This window comes from Macadamia integrifolia, chromosome 13 (assembly GCF_013358625.1).
Source record: "Macadamia integrifolia cultivar HAES 741 chromosome 13, SCU_Mint_v3, whole genome shotgun sequence".
NCBI classification, from domain to species: Eukaryota; Viridiplantae; Streptophyta; class Magnoliopsida; order Proteales; family Proteaceae; genus Macadamia; species Macadamia integrifolia.
This window is the reverse complement of record NC_056569.1, coordinates 4,179,943-4,190,452: the sequence shown is the minus strand read 5'-3', so window position 1 is coordinate 4,190,452 and position 10,510 is coordinate 4,179,943. Positions and strand designations below refer to the sequence as shown.

At 38.0% G+C, this 10,510-nt stretch overlaps 2 protein-coding genes across 4 annotated transcripts in view; both read right to left on the bottom strand.

The window, feature by feature from the left end:
• Window positions 1–1,585: 1,585 nt before the first annotated feature.
• LOC122059735 (ATP-dependent zinc metalloprotease FTSH 2, chloroplastic) lies at window positions 1,586–7,880 on the bottom strand. The gene is made up of 5 exons (XM_042622753.1): window positions 7,707–7,880; window positions 5,732–6,971; window positions 5,323–5,636; window positions 2,349–2,589; window positions 1,586–2,175 (listed from the first exon to the last, which is right to left on the bottom strand). Exons 2-5 carry the CDS (start codon window positions 6,917–6,919, stop codon window positions 1,834–1,836), a joined length of 2,085 nt encoding a protein of 694 aa, XP_042478687.1. The 5' UTR covers window positions 6,920–6,971; window positions 7,707–7,880; the 3' UTR covers window positions 1,586–1,833.
• A 1,068-nt stretch (window positions 7,881–8,948) lies between these two features.
• The window catches only part of LOC122059511 (ribosome biogenesis protein BMS1 homolog), a 28,948-nt gene continuing 27,386 nt past the window's right edge, over window positions 8,949–10,510 (bottom strand). For all 3 annotated transcript variants that reach the window (XM_042622319.1, XM_042622321.1, XM_042622322.1), the window contains exons 17-19: window positions 10,228–10,431; window positions 9,564–9,684; window positions 8,949–9,478 (exon numbers count right to left, since the gene is read on the bottom strand). In XM_042622319.1, coding sequence (XP_042478253.1) covers window positions 9,333–9,478; window positions 9,564–9,684; window positions 10,228–10,431 — 471 coding nt within the window. In that variant the 3' untranslated portion in view covers window positions 8,949–9,332. The remainder of the gene's footprint in view (window positions 9,479–9,563; window positions 9,685–10,227; window positions 10,432–10,510) is intronic.

Sequence of the window (10,510 nt, the reverse complement as noted above, 5' to 3'; positions counted from 1 at the left end):
CACACACACGACGTAAGATAAACAAATGAAACTTTGATTTAATATTACTCATTTTTGTTCCCCCATGTATTTTCACGTCTCTCTCTCTCTCTCTCTCTCTCTCTCTCTCTCTCTCTCTCTCTCTCTCACACACACACACACACACACACTCATAACGTAAGAGAACAAATGAAACTTTGAATTAATATTACTCATTTATGTTCCCACGTGCATTTGCACGTGTATTTTTTACTAGTATATATATATATATATATATATATCTTGATTAACAAATTTTACTTTAGAAAACAAGATGTAACCTTTTGGTGTGACAAAATTTCTCATTCCAGAAGCGAAGACAAATAGATTCCCAGCTATGATAGATCTTTAGTTGGAAAGCAAAACATAACATCATGTAGGAAGGGATGGACGAAAGAATAGATTGGATAAGTACAATTCATCCAGCATAAGAGAGCAAGGTTAGCCTTCCAACTGGTGAAGTGATTCTCTACCCGTTTAACAATATGATTAAAACCTTGTACCCATGATCATGAGAAAAGGAGATTAGTACCCAAATAAAAGGGGCTTCTTTTCCCATTTCTTTAATACCAATAAGGGAACAGAGAGATATCTGGGCCGATCCTCCATGGGTACATTTTTACTACAATACAAATCAGTCTTCTACAAATTGATAGAAGGTCTTGAAAGATCATAAAACATATCGAGAACAGCCTTAATGGTTAAAGGATCATCAGGAGAAGCACGGAAAAAAAAAAAAGTTATCATCTACAAAAAGTAAATGAGTAATTTCTAGAGCATGATGAACAACCTTAACACCACAAAACATATCAAAAGTTCTCTATACACAAAAAGAAGGCAGGAAAATGCAGCCATAGCAGCAAAAAACAGAAAGAGGCTAACAGAGCAATCTTGATGTATCCCTCTCAAAGGTTCAAAAATTTCAAAACGAACTACCTTCCATTTGATTGAGAAAACCAAGACCATCAAATTACACAACATATTTTCAAAGCCCAGAAACTAAAAAATAGCACAATAAACCCAACGCAAACAATTTCATAGAATTTAGTCATATCCAAATTTTTTTTAGTGGAATTTGATGGCAACGAAACTGGACTTTTCCATTTTTGTGATTAAGGTAGTGAAGAATCACAAAAATCTCATGGGCAAACTTTGAGATATTACTGTACACTCTTCCAATTCCGAGTTGGATAAACAGTTAAAAAAAAAAAAAAAACATAAAACAAAATAGATGACTCAGATTTCAAAAATATCACATTCCACATGGATTACCACCCAAATAAAAATTACACCTAAAAAGTTTCACTACTAATGATAAGAAAATTAAATAATTTCAATAACAATAATTTCCTTTTTAAAGTTTGAAAATTACATCTAAAAAGTGTCATTACTAAGTAAGAAAAAGATGGACGAACTTCAGTTCACCAGGAAGCATACCATCCACTTAGCTGTTGTATTCAGCTTTCGGTATAGGTAGGATAGTCTGGCTAAAAACTGAACAACTTGGCAGTTCAGTACAAAGAAAAGGCAGGCATAAATCAGTATATGAGGTTTGCTGTAAGCAAAATTAAAGTGAAAAAAAAAGAGCCATCCATATTAATTTTAAAAATAATAGAACTTTTCCCACTTAAAAAATGTGATAAAACATTGACTTTGCCCAAGATAATACAGATTATACATTAAATACACAGTAACCTTGATGGACTATGCTTTTTTTTTTTTGGTACTACAGTAACCTTGATGGACTTGGTCAATCAAATGCTTCACTGTGACTATGGAATGGTGTAATGGCATTAACAAAACTACTTGTGCTATTTATACAGTAACAGGAGTCGGTACTCCAGGAGAGACCTTATTTTCAGCAGGAATTTCGACAAACTCTGAAAGAATTGCTCGGAATTCGTCCCCACTCATTGTTTCCTTCTCAAGGAGGACCTCCACAATCTTGTCCATAGCCTCACGGTTGTTCCGTATGTGACTCAAAGCAATCTCATATGCACTGTCTGAGAGTTGCTTGATAGCAGCATCAATGTCTTCTGCAAGTTTCTCTGACATTGAATTCCTAGCCATCATTCTCATTATAACATCTGCATTTTGTCCTGATGAGTCCATTAGTGACCAGGGCCCAATTTCAGACATCCCAAATGTAGTTACCATCTGCAAATAAAACCACCATCCATGTCAAGTGAACATGATCAAACCAACTAGAAATGGCTAGAACAAATATATACTGCATAGCTAGGAGAGCTCGATGGTTAGTAACGGACTGTGTTTGCAACTTCAGATAAGAGAACATTATCAACACACAGCACAAGTTATTCACTACTAACCTGCTTCGCCAAACCAGTAATCTGCTGCAAGTCTCCGGCTGCACCTGTGGTCACTTCAGGCTCGCCAAATATCACTTCCTCAGCAGCTCTCCCACCAAGTCCACCTACAATTCTTGCAAATAATTGCTGCTTCGAGATCAGGGTTGGATCATCTGTAGGGATGAACCATGTAAGGCCCCGTGCTTGGCCACGTGGGATTAGTGTGACCTTTTGAACAGGATCATGTCCCGGTGTCAAAGTTCTACAGAAAAAAGAAAAAATAAATGTTAATAGTTGTGTGAAAGCACAGGTCCTTATCTGAACAGAACCCGAAGGAGCACAATTCAACATCCAAGAAGCACCTTCCAGTTCAATTAGGCTTTACAAGCAGTTTTTCATCCTTATGAAGAGGCCTCAACCTTCATACCTGATATTAATGACAGCAACTCAATGGCAATTTTGGATACAAATTACTTGTACAATTTGCATCATATTTTCCATGTATAGGTTATTTTTCTGCCTGCCCAAGGGAGCAGCACCAATGACATAACAAGTGGTCTCAAGACTACTAGATGCAGATCTAAAGAAGGATCTGCTGTGTTGGGCTTAGAGAGAGGATAAGAGAAGATATGGGGTTGTTCCGGGGATGTGAACAGTACCTGTGAATAGCTACTTAAGAAAAAGAAAGGACAGAGAGAGAGAAAGGAGATCCACCAACCTCCACTTCAAAATAAAACTAAACCTTAACTCATTCCATTATCAAATCATCCCATTACATAGCATATCAGACACTAATTTATGGATTAACTAACCCCTCAACTTTCTATACTTAACACAACCCACCAATTATAAACATTTCTAAATAACTAAACTTGAAAACCAAGGATTTTGAAACTAGAAACTATTCCAATATAAAAACAAATAAAAAATGGATGCTGACTAAAAGGAAACTGAACTAAACATTATGACACAAAACACCTAACTAATTAACTTACTATACAATCTTATCTATAGACTTAATCCCGTGTACCCCCTTTAAATCCTAACTTTTGGGTTTATAAAAAAGACCAATTGTATTAATAACACCAAAAAAAAAAAAAAAAAGACTCAATGCCCATAGAACCCAACCATGGGCCAAAAAAGTCTTCCAAGGACCAATTTGGCCCAATTGGACACCCTTAACTGCATCACTACTGGAACACAAGCAGAGGAGGGGGAACGTAGAAGACCTATTTTCTGTTTAAATAAATGATGCATACTGACCTTATGTTGTTATGTAGCTTATCTTATGTCATTTCAAATTTTCAATGTATATTAATGTGACTCATTAGTCATCAGTGTTAATGTTAATCAATTAAGTAATTATCTATGATGTCTTTTAAATTCTTATGATTATGGTGTGTTATGTGTTAATTGTGGAATGTGGATTGTGGAATAGAGCATACTTGTCTAGGGTCCGAAGAATCGGAGACTACTTAAATAGTGTACGAAGTCAAAGTACCATTTTAAGTTTGATTTTAAAAAACTAATGTTTCCATTGTGTTTACTAGTCCTAAAATAGGGTAAATACCTAGTTTCAGGGGCTACGAAGACCATATGGCCTCCGAGACCAACCACTGAGTCAACCGCAAAAAAATACATGATCTTGGCAAGATCTCGCCAGATCTCTCTTTCCTGGATCAGCGAGATGGGGGGCTAGAAGGAGATCTTAAACCTTGAACGTAACTGCCCACAAGTCTTGATATATAACTTATCATACCTAAAGTCTGTCCCTTTGTGTGTGTTGAGCCATTTGTCATACAAACTTTTTAATGCAATAGGGATGAAAATTGCTTCAAATAATACCCCCCCCCCCCAAAAAAAAAAAAGGGGACAGGAGGGACTAAGGGAGGGAAGCGGATGTGAATATGTGATAAACCAGGATAAGCATAGTATGGGAAAACAAGTGTGGAAATCAAATATGCCTTCAATCATTACTACAAGATTTAACAAAGAAGAGAGACGAATATTGCTGATCCGGATTTCACTCCACAGGGAGTCAAGTAATGGTGACAACTCCATACATGCAACATGTAATTCTTTCCCTCCTCTTCTGCCTCTTCTCCTTTCTACTTTTACTTAATTCCACTCTTCTTTCTTTAATATATTATTCTATAATATTATTTTTTGACTCTTTATTCACGAGACTTAGCTGTCACACCTGCTGCATATTCATTACACTCCGTGGGGACAGAACAAGATTTCTCTCCTAAAGCCCTTAAAGCCAGAAAATGTGTGTGTGTGTGTATATATATATATATATAAAGAGAGAGAGAGAGAGAGAGAGAATGGAATTTGTTTTCCCTCTCTTTTGGGGCATTGGACAAACCAAGTGATGTACATCAACTGATTGATGCAGAGTCTTTTCCAACGCAAAGACAATTTCTAATCTATGAACACAAAAGACACCCTAAATACTCATAAATCAAATATTTATATTACTTGCATGCCATAATCATGATTTGAGCAATTTATCCAGTACTAATAAATTTCATGGACCGAACGTGTCGATGGAACACATGAATTCTAAAACCACCATAAGACTAAAGTACTAAAGTACTAAAGAAACTTATTTAACAACAAAGAGGACTGGGTTGTCACATTTTATACAGAAAAATACCCAACCAAAATAATACTGAAGTAGGTGTCAAAGGCATTTATTTGTTTCACTGTTATACATTAATGGTGATTCTATGTTTGAACTACTAGTTGTGATACAGAAATTCCAAACTTGAACATAAAAAGAAAAAAATCACCACCTAATCATATGAAGTACTAAAATTTTAATCCATAAAATAAAGGAAATAGCATGCATCCAGAGTCAACCCTAGTAACTCACAAGTTGACAGCACACTAGTCAGTGAACTACGACTAGTCGGTGAACTATGATACAAAAGAATTCCAGAAAATAGTAATTAGTACTAATCATGACATAAGAAGGTAGACCACTTCTTACCCACAAATGGCATGGCCAACTTCATGGTATGCCACCAAGCTTTTGCTCTTCCCATCCGTCATAACTGTCCCCTCCATTCCAGCCACAATCCTATCAATTGAGTCATCAATCTCTTTAGATGATATCACAGTCTTTCCCCGACGACCGGCCAATATAGCAGCCTCATTTAAGAGGTTCGCAAGATCTGCACCACTAAAACCAGGCGTTCTCATGGCTATCACATCAAGAGAAATATCCCCATCAAACTTCTTATTGCTGGCATGCACCTTTAAGATTTCTGTCCGTCCACGAACATCTGGAACATCAACAGTCACCTGATACAGAGACATACAGAAGTTTGAACACTTCCAAATGTAATAATTACTATCAATATAAGTAAAGAGCAGAGCAAAAATATATGCATTCTAACCTGTCTATCAAAGCGTCCAGGCCTCAGCAAGGCAGAGTCAAGAATGTCAGCACGATTAGTTGCCGCAATCACAATGATACCAGTGTTGCCCTCAAAACCATCCATTTCAGTCAAAAGCTGATTAAGGGTCTGCTCCCTTTCATCGTTACCACCTCCAATTCCAGTTCCTCTTTGCCGACCAACTGCATCAATTTCATCCACAAAGACAATGCAAGGAGCATTCTCCTTGGCTTTTTTGAAGAGATCACGTACTCGGGAAGCACCAACACCAACAAACATCTCAACAAATTCAGATCCTGAAATGGAGAAAAATGGGACACCTGCTTCACCAGCAATTGCTTTGGCAAGCAAAGTCTTTCCAGTTCCTGGAGGACCAATAAGAAGAACACCTTTAGGAATGCGTGCACCAACAGCAGTGAACCTCTCTGGCTTCTTCAGAAACTCCACTACTTCCATAAAATCCTGCTTTGCTTCATCTACTCCAGCAACATCATCAAAGGTCACACCAGTGTTTGGTTCCATTTGGAACTTGGCTTTGGATTGGCCAAAGGCAAGAGGGAAGCCAGGGCCTCCAGGCCCACCCATTCCCCCCGATGAACGCCTTGACAGAAGGAACAAACCTCCAATAAGGATAAGTGGGAAAGCCAAATTCCCAATCAAGTTGAACAAAAGGGAACCAGAATCTTCTTGAGCGCTATGTGCAGCGAAATCAATGTTCTTCTCTCTGAATTTCTGAAGGAGCTCCTGGCTGAGTCCAGGAAGCTGCACTCGCACTCGCTGCACACGGTTACCCAACTCAGGTGAAACAGCCTCGACAATGGCAATGGTACCATTCTCAAATAGATCTACTTTCTTCACCCTATCCTTATCTAAATACTCCAAGAACCTCGAGTAAGACATCCGTGAGGACGATACACCTTGGTCGTCTGCATAAGCATTCCCAGCACCCAGCACAGAAGTTAAACCCAGTCCAGCATTTCCAAGCAAGACTTTCAGAAAGCCTCTCCTTCCATCAATCTGCCTCTGATCCAAAGATGCTCTTACCAGGATCGATCTGGATGCCTTGACCAATGAGGGGATGCCAGGCAAAGGAGACAAACTCCTTCCATAGATATTTTTGGTCAGACTAAATTTAGTACTTTGAGTAGACAAGCCATTCGCAAGAATGCATGCCGACAACGCAGCCATCTAAGTCCTATGGCCCCGGAGCTTGTAACCCACCAATCCACGATAGTAAGGACTAAACAAACAAACAAAGGTTGGTATTAAAAATCCAAGAACTGCAGAGAACTAAGTAATAAAGTGAGGATACAGAACGCAGAGAGAAAAACATATATGTATATACTAAGAGACAGGTAATTTGGTGGGTATTAAGATTGAATCAGATGCTCAAACAAGAAACAAGCACGTCACAGAACTAAGTAACAAAGGGAGGATACGGAACCATACAGAGAAAATATATATACATATATATATATATATATATATTAACAGAAAGGTTAATATGGTGGGTATTAAAATTGGATGAAAAGCCCAAACAAGAAACAAGCAAGTCAAAGAACTAAGTAACAAAGGGAGGATACGGAACCATACAGAGAATATATATCAATAGACAGGTAATTTGGTGGGTATTCCAATTGGGTCAATAGCTCAAACAAGAAACAAGCAAGGAGCTATTAAACAGGAGATTAACCCGTGTTGCTGTGTTTCAAGCTACTGTTAACCAATACAGTCTAGGGTTTCTTAAATTCCAAGTTCCTTCATTTGAAATCTTATAAAGTGATTGAGGTGGCTCAATAATTTGCTTTCCAGAACAATAAACATGTAAACCAATTAACAAAGAAAGCAAAAATTGAAGGGACAACCAAGTAACTAATGTTTCAGTTCGGCTCCATTTATATGAGCATAAATCAAGCGAAGCAAATTGAACACAGAGACGAACTTCTATAATAGCAAGAACCAAGGAAAGACTTACCTTGTGAGAGAGCGAAATGAGGGGATTGATGGAGTTGGGCTTTCAGTGAAGGAGAAGGATATTATTATATTTAAGAGGAGTGGGTTGTGGTTCGGAAATTGCATACGTGTCCAACGATCAATGGCTATTTGACTCTTGTTCTTCCAGGCCAGCTTCTCAGTCTGATATTTTCTCTCTTTCTACTCCGGCTAAAATCCTGGACGAGTCTTTGGGCACTCATGGGCTAATGCTAGCTAGGCTAGGCCTCGGCTCTCTATTGACGGGCCTGATATCCAACTCTTGGCTCTTGCAATGTAAGGTTGTGAACTCTGGCCCGTAGTTGTGTTTCTTACAAGGGTAGTGTTGAAAGGAACCCGCATATTACACCAATGAGAACTGAAAAATGATGTCATCTACATAGAATCGCATGATCAAAATACGAGTGAATGTAAGGCTCCACAATAGGAGGACAACATAGCAATCTTTTTCCCAACATTTTGTTGGCAGCCTTATGGGTATGTGCATGTGTGTGGGGCTCTGTGTGCTAAGGAATCTACATTGTAACGAATTCATCCTATTATATCAGGTTTCTAATCATCGTTATCAAATCAGTCAAATGGTTTGATTTTGATTTAAAAGATAAGACTCTTTTCTTACTTCAATTCAATTTCAGTTTCATGACAAACCATTGAACCAAACTCAATTACATACTTTCAAACCGAATAAAGAACCAAAAAAATCTATTCCTTTATACTATTTCAATCAATGTAGATTATATATATTTTCTTTTCTTGGGATAACAAAATTCTATTTTTTTTTATGTTTGATAAAAACTTGGTGAATCATAATCCTATTAAATAAGAGTTTATTTTTTTTTTACGAAAATGTAAATAAAAACCAAAATAAAAGCAAATCAAATAATTATTTGTTTTAAAATTTGTTCATATTCTCGACTTGATTTCTACATGTACTTGGACTAAACCAAAACCAAACCATTGACACCTTTAACCGATACCAATACCAAGTCAATCCTAGATCGGTATCAGTATTAGATCAGGAGGAAAAAAAAAACATAAGAAAAAAATCCTTTTTTTTTTTAATGAAAAGTAAAGGTAAAACCGACAATCCAAAGATGATACGGGCCAAAAAAAAAAAAAAAAAAAAAAAAAAAAAAAACGAAGACGATACGAGCTGACCTGTGTGAACAGTTGGGATTTACCAAAGCAAAGAAGCCAAGATCCCATAACCTGAGCAAGTTACAGGTTGACTGAATGGAAAATAATGTTTCCAAATATTTCACTGCAGATAATGGATTAACTTTCATCGTTCACAGGTTTCATGTTACAAGATCAAGGGCCCACCAAAAATTAAATCACCCATTGTAACAACCGTCATTGATAATACAGGAAAGGCCTCAACTATTAATACACATATATGATTGCTTCATTATTTATCCTCCGGACTTGGTGTTCCCTGGGAACGAATCTTTAGAATAAATATTTTCTCTTCTACCAAAAGGAACAAATATTTTCTCTGGATATCAACATGAATGCCCCTGATCAATGTCCCAGGGCAACACTGGCTGGGAACAAAAAACATCACACCAAGGGAATATCAAGGCAGTTTCACTGCATCAACCAACATCAACTAATCTAACTTGTAACACTTGTTCGTGACGGACAATGAACTCCGTGTTGTTGCTCCTCCACGGGCTGAATGAGGTAATCTGACAGAAAATGAAACCTTGATTTGCCCTTGGAAGGAGAAACTGGAAAATGTAGGCTTCACTTCAGCCACAAAATGTTTCTTGACTGTCGGGATTTGATTCACGCTAGGTTTAAGCATTTCTCCCAGTTCTCCTCTTCTTCAGTTTTTCTTGCTCCCGATACCTTCCTCGTCGTTCTTCTCTTTGCCGTTTCCTAGATAGCTCCTCATTTTTCGCCTTCTCTGCTTCATGTGCTTTCCTCTTTTCCTCTTCCTTCAGCTTTCGCTTTTTCATCTACATAAAAGGCATAAATCAACGAATTCAGACAGGAACTTTGAAGTCCAAATATAAACAGACATTTGTGAGTGTATAATATTTACAACATTGGTCAAGAAATTGTATATTCTAGAGAGGTTCAAAGGAAACACAGGGAGAGGCCCAGTGGGACCACCCAGCTGCAAAAAAAGAAGGCTAAGCAGACATATTAACAGAAAAACAGCATATAAGACACTTGAAACTGAAAGGTAGGGCATACCCCCCCCCCCCCCAAAAAAAAAAAATCAGTAAAACAGTTCGATTGGAGGGCAACCACTCCCACTCATACAGATCATTGGCCCAGCCCAGATCATAAAAAAAACTACACGGATATCTTAATCACAGAGGATCAAACTAAGAAAGCTCACCGACAAAGAAAGAAGCCCATCCCATGCCCCAAAAGAAGTTGGGCCTCTATGTGGTTTATATCCATGGGAGAAGGCCATGTTGAGGAGATGAAAATCTAAGAAACTGCAGCTCAAAATCATGCAGAATAGTGAAGGTGGGTCCAGAAGCATGTACCTTTTCATTTCTGATCAGCTGAAGATGTTGGACAAGAGCATGGACTTTGCGCTCATGTGGCTCCATAACCACAGCCCGTCGGCTTTCAAGAAGCGGCCGCTTCCTACTAGATCTGTCCTTAGGCTTTGAAGCAAATGGGAGAGCCGCTTGAAGAGACTTGGGGATCACCAATGGATTGAACTTCCTTTGCTTGCGTTCAATCGGCTGTTCATCAAGGAGAAAATAGAATATCAAAAACAGTAGGGGAAAGACAAATTGGGAGGGTAACCCAATCTGCATGAAA

Bases quoted from the DNA above. Each gene is read 5' to 3' on its own strand.
- LOC122059735 (XM_042622753.1), bottom strand. From the start codon at position 6,919: ATGGCTGCGTTGTCGGCATGCATTCTTGCGAATGGCTTGTCTACTCAA. The intron at 5,637-5,731 runs GTTAGAATGCAT...TCTCTGTATCAG, and splicing joins CTGGACGCTTTGATAGACAG to GTGACTGTTGATGTTCCAGA. The intron at 2,176-2,348 runs GTTAGTAGTGAA...TTTTATTTGCAG, and splicing joins TTACTGGTTTGGCGAAGCAG to ATGGTAACTACATTTGGGAT.